The sequence below is a fragment of the Penicillium waksmanii genome (assembly GCF_028829765.1).
Source record: "Penicillium waksmanii strain IBT 27052 chromosome Unknown utg000010l:1.0-3698451.0:1.0-3701458.0, whole genome shotgun sequence".
NCBI lineage: Eukaryota > Fungi > Ascomycota > Eurotiomycetes > Eurotiales > Aspergillaceae > Penicillium > Penicillium waksmanii.
In genome coordinates this window covers 1,493,892-1,520,841 of record NW_026643256.1, presented here as the reverse complement: position 1 = coordinate 1,520,841, position 26,950 = coordinate 1,493,892, and the positions used below count along the sequence as shown (strand labels likewise).

At 50.4% G+C, this 26,950-nt stretch overlaps 9 protein-coding genes across 9 annotated transcripts; 5 read left to right on the top strand and 4 right to left on the bottom strand.

Moving 5' to 3' along the window:
* Nucleotides 1–1,037: 1,037 nt before the first annotated feature.
* Nucleotides 1,038–1,751, top strand: N7481_012534 (uncharacterized protein; the record flags this gene model as incomplete). Its single annotated transcript, XM_057271753.1, has 1 exon — nt 1,038–1,751. The coding sequence occupies one exon, from the start codon at nt 1,038–1,040 to the stop codon at nt 1,749–1,751; it is 714 nt and encodes a 237-aa protein (XP_057115941.1).
* Nucleotides 1,752–4,681: 2,930 nt separating this feature from the next.
* Nucleotides 4,682–6,449, top strand: N7481_012533 (putative pH signal transduction protein PalI; the record flags this gene model as incomplete). Its single annotated transcript, XM_057271752.1, has 2 exons — nt 4,682–4,871; nt 4,963–6,449. 2 exons carry the CDS (start codon nt 4,682–4,684, stop codon nt 6,447–6,449), a joined length of 1,677 nt encoding a protein of 558 aa, XP_057115940.1.
* An 894-nt stretch (nt 6,450–7,343) lies between these two features.
* Nucleotides 7,344–9,489, top strand: N7481_012532 (potassium channel family protein; the record flags this gene model as incomplete). The annotated part of the gene is made up of 5 exons (XM_057271751.1): nt 7,344–7,520; nt 7,577–7,674; nt 7,727–8,228; nt 8,309–9,163; nt 9,226–9,489. 5 exons carry the CDS (start codon nt 7,344–7,346, stop codon nt 9,487–9,489), a joined length of 1,896 nt encoding a protein of 631 aa, XP_057115939.1.
* A 216-nt stretch (nt 9,490–9,705) lies between these two features.
* Nucleotides 9,706–11,146, bottom strand: N7481_012531 (uncharacterized protein; the record flags this gene model as incomplete). Its single annotated transcript, XM_057271750.1, has 2 exons — nt 9,706–9,762; nt 9,830–11,146. 2 exons carry the CDS (start codon nt 11,144–11,146, stop codon nt 9,706–9,708), a joined length of 1,374 nt encoding a protein of 457 aa, XP_057115938.1.
* Nucleotides 11,147–13,069: 1,923 nt separating this feature from the next.
* On the bottom strand, nt 13,070–14,425 carry N7481_012530 (alpha/beta hydrolase family protein; the record flags this gene model as incomplete). The annotated part of the gene is made up of 1 exon (XM_057271749.1): nt 13,070–14,425. One exon carries the CDS (start codon nt 14,423–14,425, stop codon nt 13,070–13,072), a length of 1,356 nt encoding a protein of 451 aa, XP_057115937.1.
* A 1,086-nt stretch (nt 14,426–15,511) lies between these two features.
* On the bottom strand, nt 15,512–18,999 carry N7481_012529 (uncharacterized protein; the record flags this gene model as incomplete). The annotated part of the gene is made up of 2 exons (XM_057271748.1): nt 15,512–18,005; nt 18,989–18,999. 2 exons carry the CDS (start codon nt 18,997–18,999, stop codon nt 15,512–15,514), a joined length of 2,505 nt encoding a protein of 834 aa, XP_057115936.1.
* A 3,477-nt stretch (nt 19,000–22,476) lies between these two features.
* N7481_012528 (uncharacterized protein) lies at nt 22,477–24,162 on the top strand (the record flags this gene model as incomplete). Its single annotated transcript, XM_057271747.1, has 1 exon — nt 22,477–24,162. The coding sequence occupies one exon, from the start codon at nt 22,477–22,479 to the stop codon at nt 24,160–24,162; it is 1,686 nt and encodes a 561-aa protein (XP_057115935.1).
* A 174-nt stretch (nt 24,163–24,336) lies between these two features.
* N7481_012527 (uncharacterized protein) lies at nt 24,337–24,525 on the top strand (the record flags this gene model as incomplete). The annotated part of the gene is made up of 1 exon (XM_057271746.1): nt 24,337–24,525. The coding sequence occupies one exon, from the start codon at nt 24,337–24,339 to the stop codon at nt 24,523–24,525; it is 189 nt and encodes a 62-aa protein (XP_057115934.1).
* Nucleotides 24,526–25,618: 1,093 nt separating this feature from the next.
* On the bottom strand, nt 25,619–26,026 carry N7481_012526 (uncharacterized protein; the record flags this gene model as incomplete). The annotated part of the gene is made up of 1 exon (XM_057271745.1): nt 25,619–26,026. One exon carries the CDS (start codon nt 26,024–26,026, stop codon nt 25,619–25,621), a length of 408 nt encoding a protein of 135 aa, XP_057115933.1.
* Between the last annotated feature and the right edge of the window lie 924 nt (nt 26,027–26,950).

The window sequence follows — 26,950 nt, the reverse complement described above, 5'->3', positions numbered from 1 at the left end:
TACCAGGGGAAGCCAAGTACTGGATGTCGGAATTGTCGACAGCGTCGTATCAAGGTATGTGCTCTATGAATAAATCGCCCTTATTGAAATATGTGTATCGGGCTGACACTCCAAGTGCGATGAAACACGACCCCACTGCAGAGCATGTATAAGAACAAACCGCACATGTCCGGGGTATCCAGATCCGTTTGATTTGGTGCATAGAGATCAATCATCTTCTTTCAAAAAGACGGCAGAATTATCACCGGCAAGCGAGAGGTCCAAATGTAGTACCAGTGATGGAGACACGCCGAGTCTCGCATCGTCAAAGGCGTTGACCACCAGTGATGGATACGCATCAAGTCGCCCAAGGCCGAAAGCGCTCTCTCCTGCCACAACAAGTCCATCATCTTCTTGGTCACCAACTCTAGGACCTGCTGATCTCTATCAACCGATGGAAGATACAGTCGTTCCACTCTGGTTTAACGCGTTTCTATATCTACCCCAGGACCCATCAGTTCGAAGTGGCTTTATGGAAGTTCTCCCAGGAATGTATTCCAGTGCTGAACGCGGATCCCATCTCCATCTCAGTACTCTTGCAGTTGGATTCTTTACCCTTGCTGCTTGGACTGGTCAAGGGTCATTAATACGAGCATCAGAGCGATATTTCGTCAGAGCCTTGCCGAAGATCCGAGAGGCATTGCAATCAGGAGGCGGCTGTGATGTCAATACAACACTGGTTTCAATCATTCTGCTTTCCATATATGAGGTATTCTATAGAGTTCTACGGCTTCTAACTATGAAAGAATCAAAGCTAACAGTAGCATAGGAAATGGTTGCCACGAAGGACTCTGAATGTCCTATGAGAGCCCACTTACGAGGAGCAATCGCACTGATCAATGAGAAAGATTCAAACCCCATAGATCAGACGCCTTCTCAACAGGTTTTCCATGCGATCGAGACTCAAATAGTATGTACTCTTCTAGCCAAAGACACTGCCAATTTATCACTGACTCATTAATCCCCAGATCAAGAACTCTCGGTCTTTCTCCAACCCTATGATCCCAACACCCATTGTCTGGCCTTTGCCACATGCACGGGGCCCATCACCCAAAGTAATACTGTCATCAATCGCCGCAGAGATAGTACGACTACGACAAACCTGGGAGCGCATGCTAAACCAACCCCAAGACGAAGCGAAAATAAAATCAATACTCCGCAAAGCCATTGAAATCGACATCAACCTCGTGACATGGACACATTGGCTTCCAGAGCACTGGGTACCTACCGCAGCGACCATGATCCCGGAAGCAGTACGCGAGGCCGGCATGTATCGTAATCGCTGCGACTGCTATGCGCACATGTGGATAGCAGTGACATGGAACACATTCCGCGACTGTCGCATTCTGGTGCAGAGAATAATGCTCAGATGTCTTTCCATGGCCCGCTCACTTGATCCCGATGGAAGGAGGGCAATCGCTATCACGCAAACTATTCATAAGCTCGCAGACGATGTCTGCGCTTCTGTCCCATATTTACTCGGATCTCAGCTTGAATCGGTGCGGATGAAGCCTGGTTTGGTCACATATCCGTGGTCAGAAACGAGGCCCGTTACCCAAACGCACTCGATGTCTGCGCCTCTTATGGGCCCGTGGCATCTCTTTCCGTTTTTGAGGAATCTTTGTGATTCGGATCTGGGATTGCCTCCAGAGCAATATCGGTGGATACAGGATCAGATAAATCGGTGCATGGTCATTTACTTCCAGAGGTAGGTAATGGGTCAATTGCCCAGGTGTATATAAGTATAGATTGCATGTTAGATGGACTAGGGTAGAATCCGGTCAAAGTGGGCCTATGCAATTAGAGAAGAGAAAATAAAATAATTAAAGCATCATAAATACGTTTGTTACTTCTTTTTTCGATTATCGGGCAGTCAATGAAGCGGTACTAGGATAAAGTAGGAGAGACAACCCGGGCTACTATCAGTGCACACCTCATCTGTCACAACTAAATTACTAGTATGCAATAAGGTTCGGGATATATGAAAGCATTCATGATCCCCCACCACTACTAACATTAAATTAGGGAAACCCTTGCTGGCATTATAGACTTCAATCATCTTGTTGTAAAGTCAAGTCCAATTTCCCTTGGCAAGACCCTTGTACTGTCTGCACGGCTAGTCATCCGTGCCCAAAATAGCAACGGCCCATGACGACAATCAACGCATTAATTAAATTGTCTGTTCATCGCGGGGTAAGACCCTGATGGAATGAAGTCAGTCAGTCAGCATCAGCATTAGCATCAACATAAATATCAACAACCCCAGGGAAAGGGCAGCAGGATTTGCGTATATTTCCGGCTCCTCCGATACCAAATCGAACATAACGTTCTTGAACTTTTGCTTCGAGGTTTTGACCCTGGTTTTCGTTTTGTAGCGTCATCTCCCACGACTGGGTTACCGTGGCTCTAGTAGTATCGGGTAGAAGGGAACAATCTTCGTCAGTGTGTGACTTGCGCCTAGTCCATGGCCATGGCCATAAGCTCCGGAGACAGGACATGCTTTCTAAAGGAGGTGAAATAAATATTGCCGCAATCGATTAAAAAGATGAATGGAGGGAGATGGATTATTGTTCAAGGGCATCCATTTCGAGTGAATTTTGATTTATGTATGCATGGTCTTTGGAATTGACAGCCGGGCGCCTGGGCAGAAACCTACACTTATGAAGACTCCTTCGACATCAAACAAATTCAGTTACGCAGGTTATATGTGTAGCACAAGGTGTAGGTCGATTCCAAGGTTGATGGATCCATGCCACAGGGTTCCGATCTGATTAGCATGCACGAACTGGATGCTTTTGTCGCGCCGCATTGATCAATGGGTTTGGCTTGAAGCAACTACCCTTACAGTCTCTAGACAAGCCTATTCGATCTCATTTATCCTAAGAATGGGATTCTTCAATCCCAGCCTTTCAAGCCCCGCTGAATGACTTTGATGAAATACTTCCTTGCACCGATGCCGTTGTCCGTGTAACCCATACCATCTGTAGAACAGGCGAAGCACTACTCCGTACTATGCGACCGATCAAATGATCAGAATCCAAGGTGGGATCTGATCACCCAGTGCAAGTATGGGGTAGGTGCATCGCATTGCATAGCGACATGCGTAAGCTTATTTAGGCTTGGGAATTTAAGCTATGGCATTTGAATCCCCGCATAAGGAGATCGAGACGAGGAGAAATAGCCGACTGGCGGCCCAGTACATACTAGTACTCCTCGCGCAATACGCTCCCATTTGCCCAAATGTGGTTCATCTTATCTTTCCCAGAAGCCAGGGCGTTACTATTCGAAATGGGGCTAATTTATCCCGCCGGAGGTCCGCTTGTTTCATTTAAAAGGCGGGCTGTGGGCCGCAACGGTATGGAGGCCCGGTCCAGACGGCGCTAGGGCGCCGGTTTTGCCCCAGTAAATTCGATGCACCGTGCGTTTGAGCGGGCTACGGAGTACGATAGATGAGCTCTGTCGGAAAGGGCGATTCGAAATCCTGCAGTTGAATACATCATCGCAATCCTTCCAAGCGAGATTCCGTAGATCGTACTCCGTATTATATTCCACGAATGCTGATCAGTGTTTCACGATCAAGAATGAGGCCTCGGGGCTATCTCGAATCAGGTACCTGGCCTAGAACGTCAGAGAAAAGAGCTCCATATCCCAAGTCCAAGGCCAAGACCAAGACCAAATGAAAGCATTAAGCTTTGATTATGATTTGGTTCGTGGCGAGGGGTATCCGCGGAACATTGGGGGCTGGAACCGATGAAATCTCGGTTCTCGACCGAAGCTCATCAAGTTGAACTTGCTTTCTTATTTTAAGATGGGGATGGCCACTGTGTTATACAATTCGACTACTATGTCGATAAGTTTCAAATGTGGGGAAGTGGTCGCGACTTGATTGTAAGATACTTGATCTTGATCTTTCGAGGAGACCACGCCATCTGACTGCCACTTTTCACGATTTCTAACCCCATAACGAGGCTTGGCGCGGCTGGTCCATGGAATCGTTCCGAGGCGACGTCGGAGATGCAGCGAATGAGAGGCGCGGTCCTGGCAGCGCTATACCTGCACCCTACGAGAGGGGATCTGAGCCCTTCAGCCTTGGGAGCAGGGAAGTAGGAAACCGGAATGCAAAGCCATCAGGATAGAAGAGAATGAATGAATGAAATGGGGATGACGAGTAGAGTAGGTAAAGAAGAAGTAGAAGTAGAAGGTGAAGGTGAAGGTCAAGAGGAGTGGTCATCTGACCCTTCCCCGTCCCCGTCCTTCCAACTTTGTCAGTCTCGACTCTCCAAACCTGAACCAACTTAACAAGTCTTAACCTTTTGGAAGTAGCTTGTCTCTTCTTTCACTCTTTTTCTTTCTTCCCTCCCCCACACTCTTTGACTGGCAACTTTGCTATTATTCTCAACGGGATTTACTGCTTATCTCTCGTTCTCATTCTTCTCCTCTCCCTCTCTGGATTCCCCTCCCCCCCCCTTCGCGCCCGGAGACCTGCAATGTACATGTCAATGCTGGCTTAATTCACAACACTCCTCCCCTCGCCTCCCTTTCTTCGGACCTCGTTGCGTTTGCGCTGGACCCGACTAGATCCCTTGGAGTGAAGACCAGGTCCTAGACGGATCGGTCGCCTCCCCTCCCCCCCGCCTCGATCATGTTGCTCAAACCCGCGACGCCCCTCACGATCCTACTTCTGATCGCATTTGCGCTACTCCTGCTGTCCTGTCTATCCACCCCCATCATTAAGGGAATTCCTTTAGCGACTTTCACCGATGTTGATTACGGTGTCTTCGGCTACTGTCAGAGCGATAAATGCACCAATATCCATGTCGGATACACTAGCAGTGAGTCGCGCCCGTTTTGCTTGCTGCCTCCGCCTCTGCCTCTGCCTCTGTCTCTGCCTCGTACTTTCGCTCATGCTAAACGTCCCTCCAGATGATATAAATAACACCGGCGATGATTTCAATCTACCCTCGAGCACCCGCAAATCCCTCTCCGCGATCCTCATCGTTCACCCCGTCGCTGCTTTCCTAACTCTCATTTGTCTCGGTCTGGCCGCCGCAGCTCACTTCCACGGCCCGTCCCATTCGCCACGCTTCCTGCTCGCCTTGCTCATCCTTCTCTTGCCGACCTTGCTCGTAACTCTTCTTGCATTCCTTGTCGACATTTTGCTCTTCGTGCCGCATTTACAATGGGGTGGCTGGATCGTGCTGGCAGCGACCATCATCCTTGTTGCTTGCGGAGTGGTGACATGCGCCATGCGCCGGACTTTAGTGAGTCGCAAGGCGCGGAAGAACCGGATTGCCGAGAACGCTGAAATGAGTGGTGAGAATTATTACAACCGACAGAATGCTGCGGCCGCCGCACTGGCGGCTACTCCTCTGCCCCTCCCGGAAACGACTGAGAATAAGGAAGCCATAATCTCCGGTTCGCCCACTTCTGAGTCTGGTCCTACTTTCGGGACCTTCCGTACGAACACTCGCGACAGCGACGATGATCGGACGCCATTGAATTCCCGAACTCCAGTCAACGGAATGGCCGATGTGCCCAATCTGCCAGACAACCAATACCCGAGCCGCCATGGAACCCCGTATCATGCCCAGGATGAGGCGGGCATGTCTCCCCAAGGTCCCTATGGTGCTGGTCCCATGCGTAACCCATCCGACCCTCGATTGCATAATCAGTACTCCGATGGTAGCATGGGCTCTCGTCGTGGCGGTGGTCCGCCTGGAAGCGGGCCTCGCGGAAGAGGATATCCCCCTCGAGGTGGTTATGGCCGGGGGGGACCCTATACTGGACCTCCTCGTGGTCCCCCGGGCGCCGCTCGAGGCGGCTATATGGGCCCTATGCCTCCACGTGGCCGTGGTGGTATGATGCCCGCTCGTGGGGGCCCCCGTGGTGGTGGAGTTGGCTATATGACAGGCCCCAACCGCAGCTTTGATTCTTATGGTCGACCAATGCCCGACGACATGTACGACTCCCAGGGGCAGGCGCCCGTTGGACAGATGCGCCAGCCATCTCCAGGACCCATTGGAATGGCGGTGTCCCCCGATACCGTTGGTCAAGCGATTGAGATGCAACCTCAAGCCCGGCGGTATGATGCACAGGATTCTTATATCAGCAACGAAAACCCACATGCCCTGTCTGTTGACGGCCATCAAGCGCCGCTCGAAAGCCCTACGAGTCAATACAGTCGACCTGAATCCTACATTCCCGCTCGTGCGGGCTGGAGCGCTCCTGATATGCGAGGACTTTCACCGCGCCCTACCCCATCACCTGTCCATGCGAATGCTAACCAGGGTACTGCCTACTATGAAGACGTTGACCCCCCAGTTTGCGCGTCGCCCTTCACCTCGACCTACTCCTCAGCCGAACCTCCCGTCAGCCTTAACCCCCGGAGGTGGAGGTGCTGCCCACTGTAAGTCTCCTGCAACCTAAATCCAAAGCATGATCCGTGCTGACTCGTCTCTAGTTTGATGACTTCTTGTGTGAATCCATACATGTTGTGGCATGATTTCACCGACCCTTTCCTTGCGATACCCTAATTTCTTACCTCAATCTCCTTTGGACGACATGTGAATTTTTCTCTCCCAACACCATGGCAATGCGGGTCATTATGTGGAGTGGAGTTTTGGTGTCTTTTTCTCATTGGGGGATTTTCTTCTTTTCTTCCCTTTTTTTCTTGTCAGGCATTGCGCTTTTTGCTTGGTCTTGCGCATCCCCCGTATGAACTCGGGTGTCAAGAAAGCAGGGGCTGGTTCTTTCTGCTGCCCCATCTGAAGTGTATAGCAGTTGGATGATGCGATGTACAGGGATCTTATTCCGTGCCCCCTTTCCTTTTTCTCTTCTGGAACAAAAGCATACGAGCCTAGCTGTTCGTTCACTCTTCTTTGTTCTCATTTTGACCGATCTTCGCCTTAGGTGACATATTCACTAGGCACTTGAGCTTGAATACATATACATATCCAATCACTTGATTCCCACTCTAATCCAAGCGTATTTGATTAGGATCTACTTTTATTTCTTGATTTCTATCCTCTTTTTCCAAGGTTTCCACGGGTTCTTCCAAAGTCTATAATTAACCCCGTGCACGTGACATGACGTCGCGCATCCCCAGAAATGACGGACGGGCCTGCCTTTTCTTGTTCAAAGCTTGATTTTTGACAAGCCGCACTAATTCCACTTGGCAGCTGGGCAGCCTTGCATTTCCCCACTCACTTTGGGGATTTCTTTTCTCTAAATACAATGTCTCCTTCTTGAGAGGCTCCTTCCATGCCCCTGCCAAGCTCCCTGGTCCCACCTTTTCGCCAGGAACAATGAACGACCCAGGCCTCGACGATGCTATCTCCAATGAGGCCAAGGTTCTAGACCAGTCGTCAACTGGGCAAGGAGCTAAGAGCATTACTTCTGACGAGAAACAGGGTGGTGCAGATGCAGATGGCCCTCATGCAGCGCGGTGGTGGTTGGCTAGTACTGCGTATCCGTTGGCAGCAGTAAGTAAATGACAGTCTATCTAGATTTGCTTCTTGGCTATATTAACACTCTACAGGGTACATTTGGCCCCATGGCTAGCGCCTTCAATGTATGCTCTCTGTCACAGCCATGGCGAATGGAACTTGGGGGTAAAGTGATTCCCGATCCGAAATGGTATGGCTCACAGTGCCCTATTCGTTCTGTGTCGAAGGCTAACCCATCTCAGGGTCACCGCGATCAATGCAATTTCCTTGTTCTTTGCCCTCATAGCCAACCTTTTTCTGTCCCTAAATATGGCCCGCCGGATTCGCTTTGAGGTTGCTCAGCCGATCATGATCATCGGTTGGTTCATTTCATCAGCACTTCTCATCGGGATCCTCATTCCCGTCGGGGTATTGATGTACAAACCCGAGAACGACGGACGCATCTACGCACAGAGCTATTTCTACGGAGCCTTCGCCGCCGGTTTATATTTCATCATCTCGTCCCTGCTCTCTGTGACGGCATATGGGGCTTATACGGGCCACTATGATCGAGAATTCAAACTGACAACCAGTCAGCGGACACTCATGCTACAAACGATTATATTCTGCATGTATCTGCTTCTAGGTGCTGAAGTCTTCGCTACCGTAGAAGGATGGCGATTTTTAGATGCCGTCTATTTTGCCGACTATACCCTGCTCACCATTGGTGTCGGGAATTATTCCCCGCAACGCATGTTGGCCGTGGTCTCCTCTTCCCATATGCAATTGGCGGCATTCTTATCCTTGGTCTGATCGTCTCGTCTATCCGGACTCTTATGCTCGAGCGTGGTCGACAAAAGATCTCTGACCTTCTCACGGAGCATACACGCCGACTACTCGTCAAGCAAGCTGCTTCCGATCGCCATCGTTTTCGAGGTTTCCTTCCAAATCTATCAGTCGTGAATGACGAAAACGCTGACATCAGCGAGCGCGAGCGACAGAAACTAGAGTTCATCACCATGCGTCGTATACGCCAGGTATCCACCGTCCAGTATAAGTGGGTTTCCCTGCTGATTTCGGTGGTGGTGTGGATGGCGATGTGGACAATCGGCGCCATTGTTTTCTGGCGCTCCGAAGACGAACGGAACTGGACGTATTTCGAAGCGCTCTACTTCGCCTACACAACCCTTTTAACCATCGGGTATGGCGATTTCTACCCAATAAGCAGTCTAGGCAAAGCATTTTTCGTCTTTTGGTCTCTCCTCGCCGTCCCAACAATAACCATCCTCATTTCCAACATCAGCGACACACTCATCAGCTCCATCCGCGATTTGACCATCTTCCTCGGCGAAATAACAATCTTACCCGGCGACGCGCCCTTCCATGACCGCATCCGGGACGTACTACACATCTCATGGCGAGAGCGGCGAGAGAGACGGTTACAGGAAATCACCGGCGAGCACGACAACTCACAAGAGATGTTCAGCAGATCAGCAACACCGACCGGAGAACGGGAAACCACCAACACCAGCATGCCAACGCCACCACCGTGCACCGAACGCGGAGCCCTCGAAGCAGAAGAGCGTAAAAGGGAAAAATCCGCCCGTGCGCGCGGCGATGTGGCCGCAGAGAACGTGCATCACTATCACTACCTGCTTTTCCGAGAAATTCGCACAATGCTGGACTATTCGCGCATTAATGTGAATAAGGAATTCAATTATTTGGAATGGGAGTATTATCTTTCTCTCATCTCTGGGGAGAGAAGCATAAACCTGCTGCTCCTGTCCCGGATACGTTGAGCGAGAAGCAAAGGGATGAAGACCAGGTGCAGAAGGATCGGGGTTGGAGCTGGATTGATAAGAGGAATCCTTTGGTTGGGGAGAAGAGTGAGGTTCAGTGGTTACTGAATGCGTTGACGGATGCTTTGGAGCGAGAATTGAAAACTGCTAGTCGGTCGTTTCATTCACCGGGTGGAAGTGAGGTTGAAGTGGAGAAGGAGATCAGTTCTGCTGCTGGCGGTAGGTAGTGAGTGGGCTTTCAAGTTGATTAATAGGACTCGGAGCCTGGCGTCATATGTTACCATCGAACGCAGTGTTATTTATTCTCTCCGAATGTATTACTACTACTCTCCAGGGCTGATTCCCCGTTGCGATACTAGTCATTCGGATTATGTGCATCTCATGTAATATATTCAAAAAGAGATCTATGGTAACTGTACATTTTCCATGCGCTGCATGGTATTCTAGGTAGACTTGCAAGAGAAAACACCTCCAACGGAACCATCAGCGTAAGAGTTGATCTGTTCGAAACATAGTAAGTATTTGCAGCACGGAAGCAGGTAAAAAACTGATTTCAGGGAAACTCACGATATCAACAATACTGGAGTAAGTACCGCCAACTAAGACGATCAAGCCAATAGCAAAGATAAGAGCATTGATCACAGCGAACGCGATGTTTTTCGGGTCAGTCCAGCTGCCCTGTCGAATGAACATAAACCACATGATGGCGGGGAAGTAGAAAGTGAAGCCGGAGACGAAGAGTGACGAAATCACCGACAGAAGATCGTCGAAGAAGGGGATGACCTCCGCGACGACGAATTCCAGAACGGTCAGAACGGCCACCACGACTAGCCATGTGATCCATCCCATCTTGGTGTTGATGAAGCGGATGTTGGAGTTCTTGAAGATACGGCCGTGGATTAGACGACCAAGAACGACGGTGTTGATCGATCCACTGATGAAAATAACTGGCAGGGCGATACCGAAGGCGATGCGGCTGAGTAGAGGGCCAGCGGAGAGGAGGGCAGGGCTCTGAACGTCTTGGCCAACGAAGGCGTAGACTAGAGCTCCAGTGACGGTGTAGATGAAGATCTCCATGAGACCGAGGGACCAGATCGACTTGGGGAAATCGGTGGGGGTGTGCATCTCGTCCATGAAGGAGAACTGGCAGAGGGCAAAGCTGTAGGCGAAAATGATGTTGGAGAGAGCGATGAATGCTTCGGAGAAGGTCAGGCCTTCTTTAGGCCAGGCGGACCAGTCGACATGAGTAAGACCGACAGAGTTGTTGGATGAGATACCGGTTCCAATAATGGTGATTCCGACGGCGATAATAATCGAGATAAAATCGATATATCCAAGCATAGCCATCTCCGAGAAACTGGGCGGGATGGCGAAAATAAGCAAGATAATCATCGAAACAACGCCAAAGACCAGAGTACAGATTCCACTGTTGGTGATATTGACGAAGGCGATAGTTCCAGTCAGACAGTGCGAGCCCGCGGACAAAAGAAGCTCCAGACACAGCATCAGGTAGATAACTTCATAGCCAATCCGGCCAAACATCTGTCGTCCAGCATCGGGGTAGTTCGAGATATGCGGGAATTTGACCTTGACCTGACCGATGATGTAACTAGTGTAGACGGCAATAAGACCGATACCAACACAGCAGATCACACCGGCCACCATGCCCAAAGTCGCGAATGTGGAGGGGATCGAGAGAGTTCCCAAGGCGACAGCCTCGACGATCAGGACGATTGTCAGCTGCTTCCAGCCCAGCTGGTTGAACTTCTGCACACCACCCTGGTAGATCTGCTTCTCGCGATCACTCATATCGCCGAACCCATCGTTGGCGTATCCATCCTGTGATGAGAAGATCTCATCACCTTCCTTGACCTTCAGTGTCATCGGATCGAGGTAGGCGTGTGAGTTAACCCGAAGGGGACGAGTATGGTATGACCTCTAGGAGGGGGGGGAGGAGTGGCGGAGAGGATGGGGGGGGGAAAGTTGGAGAAGGCGCGAGGCAGATAGAGACGCCTTAATAAGAAGTGACGCGTGGAGGCAAAAGGAAAAACTCCCATCAGGCGAGAACGAGAAGGGAAAGCGAAATTGAGTTTTCGATCAATCAGGGCAAGTCGAGCTCGAAACGGAACCGTTCGAAAATTCTCGGCGCCTTCCTAAAACAGTCAGGCACTTCACTTTCTTTTACTTAACCATAATCCATTCGGCCCCACCTACTCGGCCTGGATTGGCTGAACCACCCCATCGCACCATTTCGGCCCGATAGTCTGACTGCTGCGTGCCGAACTCCGTCTCTCAACTTCCACCCTAAACTGGTCCGTACCTGCACTAAGGTTATCTTTGATTGAAAATTGACCAACGGTTATTATTCAAGATCTTAAGATAGCTGCCGCTAGGCAGTTGTTCGAACCGATCGCGTGGCGATACTAGTGCGGCTCTGCTGATCTGTCCAATCGGCTGGAGTTTTGACTTTGGCTTTGGCCTTAGCTCCGTCTTTGCACTTGGCACGCGACCGGTAGGAAAAAAAATAAATAAACGTGGATTGGGGTAAGTGCGCTATACGGAAGACAGAAAATGCATTCACGGATTCGTAATAGTCTTTTTTCCCCGACCGGCTATCTTAATTTCTTCTACTACCTTCTGCGCCCTCCTGTGAGTGCTACTGTGGAGAAATTTCCTCGGCCTATGCTCACGATCAAGGTCGACGGGTAGTATTTGCTAGACCTTATTTGGGCAGGCTTGTACATGAGTATCTACGCCCTACTCGTAGGAAAGGAGACCGCATCCCACAGATACTCCGTAGATGAAATCCTCCCCATGCTGTTTTTTTGACGGCTTGTCGATGGCCAATCAATATACGCATGCTGGTCAACACCTACCAATGAAGACGGAAGTTGAAGAAAATGGAGTAATTAATTGAAGTTCATAATCAAGCATGTCCTGGGTGGAACAGTAACTCTCGGTTAGACTCGGATAGAAATCGCAATCAGAAAGCTATGAGCTAGCGGGTTTTTAAATTAATGCGATCGACTATGTCGGATTAAACAGATAACCCTTTTCCATTGGCTCTCATGGTGCTCCCTGTCCTACAATGATGGCATTATAGTGGTTCAATGATGCAGGCGTTATTGGGAGGGAACAGATCAATATCACATGACTAGACAACTCAAGAAGAAAAATGGGGTTCTTTCCTCTCAAAATAGTGCGGGGTTTCTAAAGAAACAACGAGAATGGATTTATCTCTTTATTAACACATCTGAGAATTCATCAGTGCCGTAGGCCTCCATTGAGTACCTTGTACACCTGTGCGGTCATAACTTCCACCTTTTATATTGGAGACTCGGATGGAATGAAAGCGAGATGAAGCTTATGCACACTCTGGCTAAAGTATAGAAGCTGACCTGGCTCAAGTATGGTCCTATTAAGTTTGCTGATCTTATAACACTAAATCTCAAAATATTTCAACCAATCGGATATGGTCTAGCGGTTTAGGATCGCTCGCTTTCACCGAGCTGGCCCGGGTTCGACTCCCGGTATCCGAGTTTTTTTGTTTTTTGTCTAGTCGTTGCTTTTTACCGATCGCAATAAATCTATAAAAGGCAGATTCAGAATTTACTTTATTTGCATTTCTTCCTTCGAAATTAGCAAAAGACCGACGAATAGATATTGGCCTGTAGATCCCGATTGCCATCATCGAGCGGGAATAAAACGAACTCGCTAATCAATATTTAGTTGCAAATAAACACCAACACATAAATACGTCCAGGATAAGCAGCTACCAATACAATCACCGTAACTAGATATGACCGCCTAGTACCAACACGTATCCAATATCCACCCCGCAATATCAACCACAACCCGCTTATCAACATTCCCCTGCACGCTATACTCCAACGGCGTCGAAACCCCCGTCCCAAAAACAAAAAGATGATTAAGTCCTTCATAAAAACGGAACCCAACATTCCCCCTCCCATCCAAAGCAGCACACCACTGCCGATAATCATCTCGAGCAACCTGATAATCCCTACCACCCTGCATAATCAAAGCTGGACACTTCAACCCAGCCAAAGTGCCCATAGGATCAAACCGGCGGTAACCAAGCCAATAAGCCGGCCCAATTCCAAAGGGTAAATTATTCGCAGCCGTTGACAATGTAAGAGTCTCACTATCAGCCATTGCCGCTTTAGCACACGCATTCTCGATCTGTTTACCCGCATACAGTGATTCAGGTCCATCCAATGACTCTATATACCGAAGTTGACGAATATAACTCTTGTAAATCGGTTCCGCCGGTCCTGCCATGATTATACAGCCTGCGACCGGGGGATCTAGATCCATGGACGCTAGTGTGGGAGCAACTACCGCGCCTAGGCTATGTCCGAGAATGAAGATCTGGCTCGATTCGATATTGGCGTGGTTATGGGCTTGTTTTATCGCGTCGAGAGCATGCTCGATATACTCATCTGTCAAGGTGATGTCTTTTTTGTTGCGAAATGCTTTCCCGTGTGTGTGGGTTACTTTGTCGAATCTTATTGATGCAATACCGTGTCTTGCTAGACCGAGTGCGAGGTCTTTGAGAGGTTTTGTTTCGCCGATTGTTGAGTCGCGATCACACGGGCCTGAACCGGCGAGGAATACCGCGCATGGGAATTTGGATGGTCGCTCGGGCTTGGGCCCGGGTGTTGGGCTTGGTTTTTCAAGATGCGGTAGGCAGAGTGTTGCTCCGACTTTGAATCGCCCTTGTCCGAGTATTATGTCTGATTCATGTTCCAGAGCCCCCGGATTGTCTGGGGCGTAGCTTGGTACCTTCCACCCGTTTCCCAGACCCGTAAAGTGAAACCCGACAAGACTACCGCCAGACGTCATTTGTAATTGTAAAGCGAATTCGGCATGTTGGAGTTTCAGTGGGATTTTGACGGTTGTTAGGAGCCATCCCGGTGTGATGATGGGGTCTCCGACGCGCTCGATGGTTCCGAAGGATTTGTAGACGATGTTCCAGCCTTTTTCCAGGAGGGACTCTGTGAGAAATAATCGGATGGGCAGGATGAAGTCGGATTTTAGGCTGGCCCAGTCTTGAGTTTCGACTTTTGCGACGGTTTTTTGAATGTGTTTTTTGGTTTGAGGTAAGTCTGGTTGTTGGGTGCTTGATATATATAACAGATACATTGCAATCGGTAGAGTCAGGGTGATGGCAGATACTCGTAGGAAGGAGGACATGATTACACTAAACTATGCCTATAGGTAAGAATTGTGTATTTTAACATTAATCAGAGGTTCACTCAATTTATTCAATATTAATTAATCTGACAATGAGTGAGCTGACATGGTCTACATCATGCGGGGTAGGTATCTGGTCAAAAATTGTTGAGGATATATTATGTATTTTGGCCGTATTACTCCATCAACATCCCAATTGGTGTAGTGGTTAAGTAAGTTGCCTTGAATCAAGTGACCAATTTGAATCTGTTCTAACAATTCTTTCAGCATCGCCGTCTTTCATTCGAAAGTCTCACGGCAGCCAGGGGTTCGATTCCCCTATTGGGAGATTTCTTTTTTGCTTTTCTTTTTGGTCTTCGGATATCTTGGCTTGCCCCACCCACCTCTCTATCCTGTCCTCTCTCTCTCTCTTTTTTTGGGGTTTTTTTTTTGAACCAAACCTGTCTAATAAATCTACCAAATAAAGCGCAAAGTGACTTCTGCTACATAGCTGTATAACTATGGGCAAATTGAATACTTGGGCTGATTTAAGTAGGTGTTTTGAAGAAGCCAGCAATTATGTATTATGATCACTGCAAACTAAATAACAAGCAAGACACAAGGAAAAGATAAAAGGGGGAAATAGAGCAAGCGCCAAATAGAAGAAGAGAAAAGTAAGAAAATAAACAGAATGGGGATAAACAGGGTCCAAAAAAATAACGATCAGAGATGAGACGAGATGAGACGAGATGAGACGCTCATGCCATATGCGAAAAGCAACAACACAGCATCCCCCATTTTTCTATGTACGCAGCGCAGTAGCCCAGCCCAGCCCCTCGATGCGGATTTCAAATCCAATGCTTCCAAGAACGAGAAGAAAGGAACCGGTATAAGCCTCCAATATAATGAACGCGAAGTAATAAATAAAACCGTGAACACAACAACCAACAACCCAGCATGCAAATTGCAAATTGCATTCAGATTCCGTGTCTTATATCCACCCGACACAGCACAGTTACTACCTCAAGTCATGATCAAACCATAACGACATGAAAATCATTGCACACTGCGCCCGGCCTGACTCCGACCCGCCTGGCTACGACTCGCACGACTCGCACGACTGGCCTGACTAGCACGGCTAGGACTAGTCCGACTAGGTTCATCCTCTTCAAGCACGTCACTCAAACGAGTCGGGTGACGGTGTCGGGGCGTAACAGACTCCCAACCGGTACCGACGCCCCAGCCCGCACCGCTATAATCGGCCGTGGTAGGCGGGTAGGGCGCTTGCGTGGGTGCCTCGGCAGGCGCGCTCGAGTACGGGGCGTCGGTGGTATAGTGGCCGCCATCATCGTAGTCGTCGCTGCCCTCGGACCGCGGGGCTGGAGGTGGGAATGCCATCGCCCCGTGTGGCTGCGGATAATGCGCGTAGTCTTCGTCTCCGGCTTCGCTGCTTCCGACGTAGGAGCCGTCGTCTGGTTCAGAGCTTGGAGCAGCGCCGGCACCGTGGTATGCTGCGCTGGAGGGATCGTGCTTGTAGGCTTGCTCTGCGTAGAGGGGCTTGTTGGAGGGTGGGTCTGTCTTGACTGGTTCGATGAAGGGATCTGAACCTGTTGGTGACATTGGTTCTGGGACCTCGTCGTAGTACTGATGACTTGCGCTGGGGTCGGTGGGTTTGCTTTGGTATTCGCTGGGTGATGGACCGGTGGCGTATGGGTCATCGCGAGTGGTAGGTCTCGTCGTGTGGCGGCTTGGAAGACCTTGCACCATGGGGACGACCTGGACGCCGCCGACTAGAGTTGGTTCACCATTGCGGAGGGAGTTGGTTCGGTCTCGTTCTTCTTGTTCGCGTCGGCCGAGTTCCTCCCAGGCGCGACGGGCTTCTTCTCGGGAGATTTGGAGCTCGCGGCGCATTTCTCGGAGGAGCTCTTCGGATCGAGATTTATCTTGCTCTGCGGTTTGCGCAGCTGCGAATGCATCGGCCTGGCCTTGTCGCTCGGTTTTGAGCTGGCGTTCCAGGTCGGCCACTTGCTCCTTGGCACGTTCTTGTTCAGAGCGGGTGTCAAAGAACCATCGTTGGAATTTGCGCTCCGAGGATGCACGTAGGCGCTGGAGTTCGACTACAGCATGGAAGAGGTTGGCGCCTGCGGCGGACAGGTCGGTGATCTGTCGGGCGAGTTGCTGGCTGAGAGGATCCTTTTCTAGGTCATCATTGTGCTGCTCAAGTTTGCGAATCCAGTAGCTGGTGAGACCTTCCCAGTGCGAAGACAGCGTTTCCCATCGTTCAAAGGCATGAGGGAAACCGGTGCGCTTGGGTTGCTGGAGGCTTTGTGGGGCCCCGGATTGACTAGCTGGAGTTTGGCCGGGCCTAGAGAGCCCACCAGACCCTGTTTGTCCGCCAGTCCCCGCTGCTGCGCTTTGTGAGCGGGTATGTTGCGGAGCTGGAGCGAATTGCTGTTGGCTCGAAGAAGGGCCCGGTCGGGCTTGAGGAGGAACATCAGCTGTAGCAGGAGGTACTTGATATCCCAGACCACCAGTGCCCGATGCAGTAGCAGCACCTGGACGGAAGCTTGGTCCAGAAGCTGCTTCGGGTGGAGGCTGAGCTCCCCTAGGGGCCCGAGGAGGTTGCGTTCGGCGTTGTGATGCAGGATCCGCGGCAGCCCCAGCAGCATATTGTTGAGCTTGAGCTTGAGATTGCGCCTGAGACTGTTCTTGCTCTAATTGTTGTCTTTCCAAATCAACTTGCTCTTTCTCGCGCGCCTCCTGCTCGGCCTTGCGGCGTGCCTCGCGATCTCGACGTTGTCTCATGATATCGGTGGGAGTACGAACGCCACTCGGAGGGTGTGTTGATATCGGTGCAGGGGGCTGGGGAGCACGGGAAGCACCATTTTGAGCGCGGCCGTTGCCTACAGGCCCGGCCGGACCAGCGGGACCAGCAACGCCTACCATATCTGACATAGAAGCATTCACTTCGTCCCAATCGGTTGTGAAGGTGAAGGGTCGACGGATGGCGTCCTCAAGGGCGTAAAGGATTGCCGAGGCGGTGCGCGAGGAGACCGCAGTAGTTCTCCAGGGCCAATATGAGCTATCGAGAAGTTGATAGGGATCGTCGACGGTGGATCCGTTCTCGTCCGTGTGAGCTTCCGAGAGGGCAGGACGTAATGCAGCGATTCCACTCTCTGGTGTTGGTTGGACGGAGACTCGGATTGATTGCGCCGGCTGGGGTTGGGCCGGTTGATGCTGGTGCTGGTGCTGTTGCTCTCTGGACTGTCTTGTTGAAGTGTCAAGCGAGACGGCTCGGCGATGAGGCAATTGACGAGGCTCGGGGGTACGACGAGCTCGGCGTAAATAGCGAGGGCCACCGGAGGCCGAAGTTGGGCGGGATTCAGCCGAATGGGTGGAAGCAGGACGAGGAGCTGGCTGGGGCTGGGGTTGTGGTTGTTGTTGATGATGATGATGCTGGGGAGCTGGGGTCGTAAATGTGGAGGATTCGTTAAGGTCGTAGACTTCGTAAGACGGTCTGCGAGAGTGGCGATACACTTCTGGCGAGGGTCTGGTATAATAGGGGGAATTGAGTGACAATGCGAGAGGGTTCAAGCTAGAGTGGAAGCTGTGAAGTTGAAGCTACAGCCGAACTCCGGGGTTATTGTGATTGCGATTGCGATTGCGATCGCGAATGGTCGCAGTGGATCAAGTAGGGTCGAGAAGACCCAGAAATAATGGAGATGAAATTTCGAGGATGAAGAGGAGAGAGAGGAGTGAACTGGGGAGGTCCCCCCCGGAGTGAAAGGAAGGTGAAGTGGGTGGCTGGTTTAATTGAGATGGCTGGGGGAAGTTCAACCTTCAACCTTCGCTGTTCGCCGCGCCTGCAGCGCACCATCAAGCGCCAACTTGAACACAATCACCACGACTGGCCACGAGTGAATCACAGCTAAGAGTGAAGCAAAGCAGAACAGGCTGGCAGATTGGCAACATTCAAAGTGGTCGGGCTGGAATGGAAGCGGGAGAATGCCGGGGGAATGTGGACTACTCGCTACTCGCCCTGGAAGAGCCTGGAAGAGCCTGCCTCTCAACACTTGAGCACTTGAGCACTGCTTCAGCTTTGCTACTCTCTGGTCAGGGTTGATCCGGTTCCCACGAAGCACAGTTTCAATAATTGCCTGCAACCCAACTGGTTCGGTCGCACAGCGGACGATCGGAAGAACTCTCGAGGGGATCGATTCACGACTAGGCAAGGCAGGGCAAGGCAGAGGGCAGTGTTGAGGCAAGATCAAGGCAAGATCGAAACCAGATCATCGAGATCCAGTCTGTGCTCTGCTGTGCTCTGTTCTGTTCGGCCGAGCCCATTGGCATTCAGATTGTCCCCAGTCTAGAGCCACGGTTGGGCGAGGCTAACAATACAACTAAGGTACCACCAGTACGAGTATACTTGGTATACGTAGTATACTTAGTATACCTAGGAGTAAATATTCACTACTCCTATGTGTACGGGAATGGACAATGGCTACTCGGTAAACTATGCCCGTGTTAATGCACGTATTGTACATGATGCGCTGGCACGGGATGTCGGGCATCGACATCATCGGTCGTTAATATATCGGGCTTACTGGTGTCTACTAGTGCTACAGTATACAGTACTACATCCTGTGTACTGTATCCTGTACCTCCCCCCGAACTCCCCTGAGCTACAGCACACCTGGTTCAGTCCCAGCAGTTCCAACGGTTCGGGCGGGCTCATCGCACGAACTTCCCCACAAGAACCAAACACTTGAGGACTGAGGAGATGATCAATAAATTAATAAGTCAATAAATCAAACCAGAAGCGGAACCATCTTCCGTCCATGCTATTCTACAGCTCCAAACCCAAAGTTTAAGCTCCATGGTATCTATCGTTTACTGAGCTCTAACTCTAGCCACTTTACTTCGTACTCGTAGTGTTTAGTACTCCACCCACCATCAACAACTTTCCAATTTGAACTTCGATCAAAATAAATAATGCATATCAATGCAAATCAAAAGAAAATCCCTCAAGGGCGACACAATCATCTACAATAATTCCTCCCTGCTTCAAGTCTAGCCCTTCAACCCTCCCCTCCTCGAGTCCATCATCTCAGACAAAACAACCGTTCTAGACCCTCCTCCCACGGCAACCCCTGCAAGGACCCAGACGAATGGGATTCGCAACTTCGGAAAATATCCCATTAAGCTCGGGTGGACGAGCTCTTCCGGTTGCATCGCGGATGCATCTCCACGAAACCCGGCGATCGAGAAGAGGGACCGAAGACCTAATATTCAGGTAGGTTTCAAGCATGCCTTGCAGTCTGCAGCACCCCAGCAGTAGTAGGAGCAGTAGCACCAGCAGTATCACTAGCAGTAGCTAGCTTCCCCCTTCCAGGGGAAGGGAACAAGATCTGTCTGAGATCGCGGATGGGCGGATATTCAACGCTACCGTTCCGGGGGGAAGGGAACTCTGCTAGTGGCTTTTCCCGCGATTTGGTCAATTCCGATAGGTTCATCCTTGGAGGGTCCCCTGTCTGTGACGATGTTTCGTATGTATCCCACGATTGTTTCACTTACTCGCAGCACATCCACGCTTCCCCTTTCCCTTTCCCTTTCCCGCGGTGTTGAATTTATTTGCCCCGAGCCAATCGACATACGCTAAGGAGGCGTCGGGTTTTAGGCTGTGATTTCCGGCCCGATGGGCTGGGTGATCTGCTCACTATTATCGATGTTGCGCTGCGGATCTTCACAGAGGTAAAAAAACAAAATATCCATGGATCTTGGGGGTTCGAGACCTAGCCACCTAGGTGTCGATCGGGGCTGGCTTCTGTTCTACAGAACTGCAATGATGATGTTGCTGCTCCTGCGTTGCCTGGGATATTCCCTAGAAAGGGCTTGTCTATTGTCTGCGAGGGTCAACCCTTGGTTGCACTACAATTTGTCGGAGTTGCACTTGCACTGCACTTAATTCCAATCTCACTTCATTGGGTTCGATCATCTAGCGTAGTAGCTGCCGGTGCGATTCTCAATGCTCAATGCCGAGGCCGTGAATGACTAGGAATGTGATCTAATCGGGGAAGTGAGGGCCCTGTGCATCGGCCGATGGAGTATACATACAGTGCCTCGGTGCTGCGGAACATAAAAGTTGTCGATCAGGGGCTGTACCGAAGATATATAGATGTCACTGGCAACGGCGTCGCCGGGGTGTCCGCTGTGCTGCCGGACGCATATGCAAGACAGACTTTTTATTGGAATGTGGGGAGCAACTGTGAACCACCGGGGAAGTAGAGCGCACATCTTGGCAGCGGAGAGGTTTTGGCGAGAGCGAAGAAGCAGTCCTGAAGAGATGAGACCTCTGAGCTGGGCGGCTGAAGTAGTAGGTAGGGCTGGGCTGTCTAGTGGCGATTTACAAAAATATTTCGAGCTCAGATCTTGCGAGATCACATAGCCAATTACGACGAGATATTTGCTAGTCGCGAGGTCACTTTAATCGCCTCCGGCTGCCAATATACACATCCGCGGCCTAGATACTATATCCATATCATATTCTAGCATTCAGATTGTCAACTCAGCGAATGGGAATATCCGCGTCGCTACAATTGGCGTATCGCAAGACTGGATTGGACCGAGCGCATATAGGCTGAACAATGGGCCAATGATCGTGTGGGAAGGCTGTTCGCCCCTCGGTGCAGGAGGTGATGAAAATGTGATCCGTCAACTGTCAATCGAGACCTCGATGTGATCCGCGCAAACCCTTCCCACCAAACCTAGGATCTCTCCCCCGGAGGATCCCTGGGAACTCCCTCGATTGGACGCGGTATTGATGCACAGCAGACGCGGAGAAGACCTGAAACTGCCTACGCAATGTGGAACAATTGCTACACTACGTATGCTATGATGGACAGATTGGCTGTCCATGGAGTGCAGAGAGCGGGATGAGGGTGGCACGACTAGACCACAACAAAAGAAGAAAAACTACACATTGAGCCAGCCACTGTGCAAAAACAATGTATGACGTCGAAGGAAAGTTGCCATTAGTCCATGTTTGATTGCCCGCCATGGCTAGGAAGAGAATCTGGGCGATGGAACGTTGCGTCGGCGGTCGCAATCGAGAGGATTGAGGCTCGAGTAGACGTCGTTGCGCGGTTCCCAGGAATGGGAATAAAGAATGGACTGTGGCTTTGTGTGGCGAGAGTACTTTGCAAACAAAGTACTGGGACCCTGCCCCTCTCCCAGCCAGCTGGGCTCTGCCAATGCTACTACTGTAAGACTGATCAATCCGTGACTTAGGGCAGACTCCACTTCGGAAGATCCGTCCGGTTGATATCTCACATTCTCACAGACCCAGCCTCTGCATGGGCGTGGTGTGGACGCAGCTTGCAGCTCTTGACGCGGTGGTAGTCTACCACTCAGGAGTCCACACTGAGCAATAATCACAATAATAGGTAGTAATCACAATCACCCATTGTGCCATGCGAAATCTGACACGGGTCGTACGAAGCAGCTTCGTGCAACGCGAACAAAGGGGTTTCAGGTACCAGGAACAACGCCATGGCCATCATAGAGAGTTCGTCTGTTCCCCAAGGACCGTGGACGATAGAAAGCTAGAAAGCAGAAAGCGAGCGTGTGAGTGAAAGCCTTTCGACACAAAGTACGGGGAATCCAAAGTACTGCAGGACCGCAGAGCCCTACGGATGTTTGATCCGCGCGCCCTTGCTCGCTGTCCTTGCTGCACCTCCATCCCTACAGCGGAAGGGGACGTCATGTAAGGTCAGATCGTCCGTGCTGGGTTCTTTTGTTTACCTGCATTGGTATGCATCTGCTGCTCTCCCCGGCCACCTTGGTCCGAGGGCCTATTTTTGGGGACGTGTATAAACATATCCCCTTCGCCCCCCCATTCCACACCCCTGACTCTTACTCTCCAAACATCTGCTCGCTATCTGTTTCCTCTCCGTGATTTATTTCATGATCTATTGGGCCCCCGCGTCCGGCTCCATTGTGTCTATCTTGCTTTGAATCCACACATGGCTCTCGGAGATTCCTACTGTCCCGGCGAGTTGGACGTGTTGCACCCAGACCGGAACAGATCAGAAACCACTATCTGCTTGCCTTCACCCTCCCCTGTGAAGCGAGTTTCCTCCTACTATCCCAAGACGGGTGCCAAAGTATTGGAGGAATCCAACCAGGACCCCTTCTACCTCGAGCAATCACTGGCCGCGACCCCAACTTGGACCGACTCGTACACCCCGTCCATTCGCGATGATAGATACAGTGAAGATCACAGCCAGTACTATACATTGTCTTTGACACACGAAAAAGACAACAAGTATTCCAAGCAGGCTTCCTTGCAATACACCGGCCCCGATCGCTCTACACTCGCACAGCTCGAATTGGAAAACAGCGCCAGATTCCACAGCTATTCCTCTTCCACAGACGAAAGAAGAACTGCCCACGGTAGTCAAGACTCGTTCAGCTCTGTGCAAACAGACTGCACGGTCCCAGACCTCACACCAAGCTCGTCTTTCTCATCAACCTATTCCTCTCCCGCTTGTCCTGACGCCGTGTTGAAGGCGACTGAGAAGCTCTACCAGCACGCGCAACAAGCTCACATCAAACCTCCACGAGCTTTCTACCTCCCTAGTTCTACTCCTCCAAAATACTCTCTTCCACCTCCTCCACCTGTGCCTTCGCTCCCCAAGGCATTGACTCGACCCACCACACCTGGTGCCGATCACTCCACAATGAAGTACGAAACATCAAGTATGTCTTCGTCCTCGCGCAAGAGCAGGAGAAAGCAACCTCCTACCCTCCCGAATCTTTCCCGAGGCACAAGCTCCCACAGCACGCGGAGAAAACAATCAAGCCCTGGAACCCGCCCTCCGTTGGACCCTTCTATGATCTCCCCTCCCAGCTTGATCAACCCAGTTACTATGGAGCCGCATGCTACCCATTTCGACCAAGCTCTATTCATCCCTGCAAATGATAACGCCAGTCCCATTCCCAGCCCCGTTGCTAGCTCTCCTCCAATCTCCCGACAATGGACAGCTACTTCTATGGAGCGGCCGTCGACCTCCACCATGGATGCATACCTCGGTGAGCAGTCTGTCTGGGAATCCGACTCGGACAATGAGTCCCTCAGCCACAAGTCATTGTCTCGCCGGCCTATCGACACACTGCGCAAGGTCCGTAGCCGGGCCAAGCTCCGTGGAGCCAAGTCACAGCCCAAGCTTCACCAAGCTATGCTTGATGATCAAATGCCCGAGCGCTTCCCAAGTTTGCCTGATGATTCCATTAGCAGCACTATGATGGAATCCCTTCGTGGCATGAGCCTAGACCGTCCCAGCACTAGCAGGGATGGCCTGCGTGTAAACCACCCTCTTCAGACCCTCCGCCTCGTTGCGCCATCTGCGACCTCTCTCATGAAGCCACTCTCCAGCCGTTCAAGGAAAAACAGTAGCATCCTTGAGTCAGATGTCGACCGTGCAGCAGCAGCGGCCAACCAGGCCCAAAGGCGCCGCCAACGCTCCGACACACCAGAGTACAACTCGGACAAGGAGAAACTCACATCCATGTGCTACGAGCAACACTCCCCCGTCCCATTCCCGGACCCAGCTGCCGACAACCGACCTTTCTTCAAGAAAGTGCTCGACTCTCTCCGCTCACTGAGCTGCCACAAGACCTCCACGAAATCCAATGTCACCACCATCTGATTGATACCCACTGCTTCCGGAGTTTGGGGCGGGGAACGGCGTTTTGCTTTTGACGATACACTCAACGGTCTCTTTTTATTTATGACAACGATTATCTCACTGTCATGTCTTCTACTTTTTGGTTCAGTGTCTTTATGGCACACTACAGTCTTTACGAGAGAATTTGCTCTCTCAATGATCCCAATGATCGTCGGAATCACTCGATCCCGACAGATGTCCGGAATTACAAATGTCAACGATACCACGGATGATTCGAGCTTTGCTCAAAACACGAATCGACTTTATTTCCTTCTTCATGTTCTCGAGGTATACACCTCCCACGATCTCTATGCTACTTATGCCTTACTCCGCAACGCGTTGTAATACCACGTCTTTGAACAACTCATGATTTGACCGATTTCATTTCCATTTTTTTGATCCTCACGGCCATCATTTCTGAGCCAATTTCCTTATCTGTCTGCCACATGTCGCTCGAAACCTTTTCTTTTTCACCCATCTGTTTCCAACAACCAATGTGTTACCTACCATAATTATATGATCAAGGAACAAGAACTTGTACGATTTTGATTGAGAACCTCTTTTTTCTTCTCTTTATTACTTTGGCCTTCTGCCGGGTTCTCGGAACCAAGATTGATTGATTGATTGCATTTGCATTTACCTTCGGCGCAACAAACAAAAAGCATGAAATGAACAATGAACAATGAAACCTCACGATTTGAAGTTTGAACCTTACATAGCAACCAAAAATGCAAATGAAACACGATTATCACTGCTACTCTAATCTCAGTTATCCTTGGCCATTTGTAGATCAGCTACCTGGTTGTCTGGGCGATCCAAACGGAATGCTGGGGCTCGAGACTCGTCGTGGTATGTACATGTCCGGCAACACCAACTGGCATTCGAAAATGGAACCACTCCAACAACTCGTTCTGAGTACGTAGTACTGTACCAACTGGCATACTGCACATTGTCTGGGCAGACCCCGACCACGAGTTACAGTACGCTCCGGAACTGGTGCAGCCACCTACACACCCGAAGCACTCTTCGGGTGTGCTCATCCTAATTACTAATTTACATTAGTACGTATTGGGAGTTTTTCCGTAGCACCCATGCCCGTGAGTATTGTAACGCTTCATACATTGGCTACCTAACATTACAGTGCTATGTCTTCATCTTCAATCACTCCCTCTTCTCTAGTATACTCAACATCCCCGAAGCACCGCCTACTTCTCACTCCACGTCTCGATCATTCCCGCCCACGCCTAACACTCTATATTCTCTTGCCCAGTGACTGAAGGATCGAAACCCCCGCCTAAGCTGCAGGCAAACTCTGATACCCAGCCGGGCAATCATTCGGATCAAAGTACATAGTGCCCCAAGAACAATCGCCACTATCGGCAATCTCAGTGCCTTAATTCCAACCCCAAACCATTAGCCACTTCCTTCTGAATATTCACTACTTTATGACAAGTGAAGGGAAGAGAAGAAAAAAAAACATACCACTTGCATCGGTCAATCCGCCTAGATACCAAAACACCTCGCCATACCAATCCGCCCACGTCACCTCGCCCGGCTTACAGACGAACCAGTCTCCGGCCTTCTGCGGTTGGCAGACGCGGATATATGCCCAGCCGTCAGGGATCTCGATGCTGCTGCTAGGGCCGACATAGCTAGTGCTGCCGTCTTTCTGAGCAACGTTGATAGTGTAGGCTGTGTCTTTGTTGTGCTGTGATAGAGTTTGGATTGTTAGCCAAGGACGTAGGGTTAGGAATAAAATAAAGTAGGGGCATACGAAAGTGGTCGCTTGTGCGATAGTGGCGCTAAGTGCAAGGATTCCTGCGGTGGTTGGAAATGTGAAGTGCATATTGAAACTGATGAATGCGGTACTGGTGTTTGATGTTTCTGGTTCTAAGGCAGAGTTGAAAGAGAGGATAAGATGATTGGAATATAAGTCGTCTGTCCTTTGGAAATAATGAATTTATATCTCGGCCAGGCGATGATTTCTTAGTTGATGTCCTACGGGGTGTCTGGGTCCTACGGCCGTATACTATACAAGATATTTTTGCAGATCATTAGGTAAGTCCTAACTTACGGCCATAAGTGTAGCCTCAGCTAAGACTGTGTGTAAGGACGATGTCACGAACCGTCGGGCGGTACCTACTTTCATACCGGGCTTGACAAATCAATCCAAGTCCTGATCCTCATAAATCTGCTTGAGATCGCCAGTTTCTCGAGGCAATCTCCAGTCCTGGTGTTTGACTTGTTTGTATTTCCATGGATCGCCAATACAGATACAAGACAAGATACCGTATTTTAATAAAAGTAAATTATGGTCTTGAGACTGTTACAGGAATATTAATATTCCGGGATTATCTCTAATATGGACTTGTCTCTCTTGGTGGTGGGACTTGAGATTCACTCGAAGAGTGAAGGCGGTTGCACCAGTTTCGGGACGCACTGTATACTATTCCCATCCCATCATAGAAAATATGCACGGGATTACTGTCTCAAGAAAAATGATCCCCGGTGGAGCAACAATTGGATCCTGGCGCACAGAAACTCGACAAAACTATTACGAGTTACCTATTAGGTGCATGTCTAAGCATCCTTGCCCGGCGCAAGAGACAAAGTACCACTCCCTCTCCGCTACGGAGTACATCCCCACCTACCCAAATCGATGCGAAAGGCAAAGAAAGGAAAGGAAATCTTAGCCGCGACCATCTCCTCCAATAAGGAGGAGGAGATCAAAGGTACCCTAGCTCACGTAGCTACCCTAGCTCCGGACCCA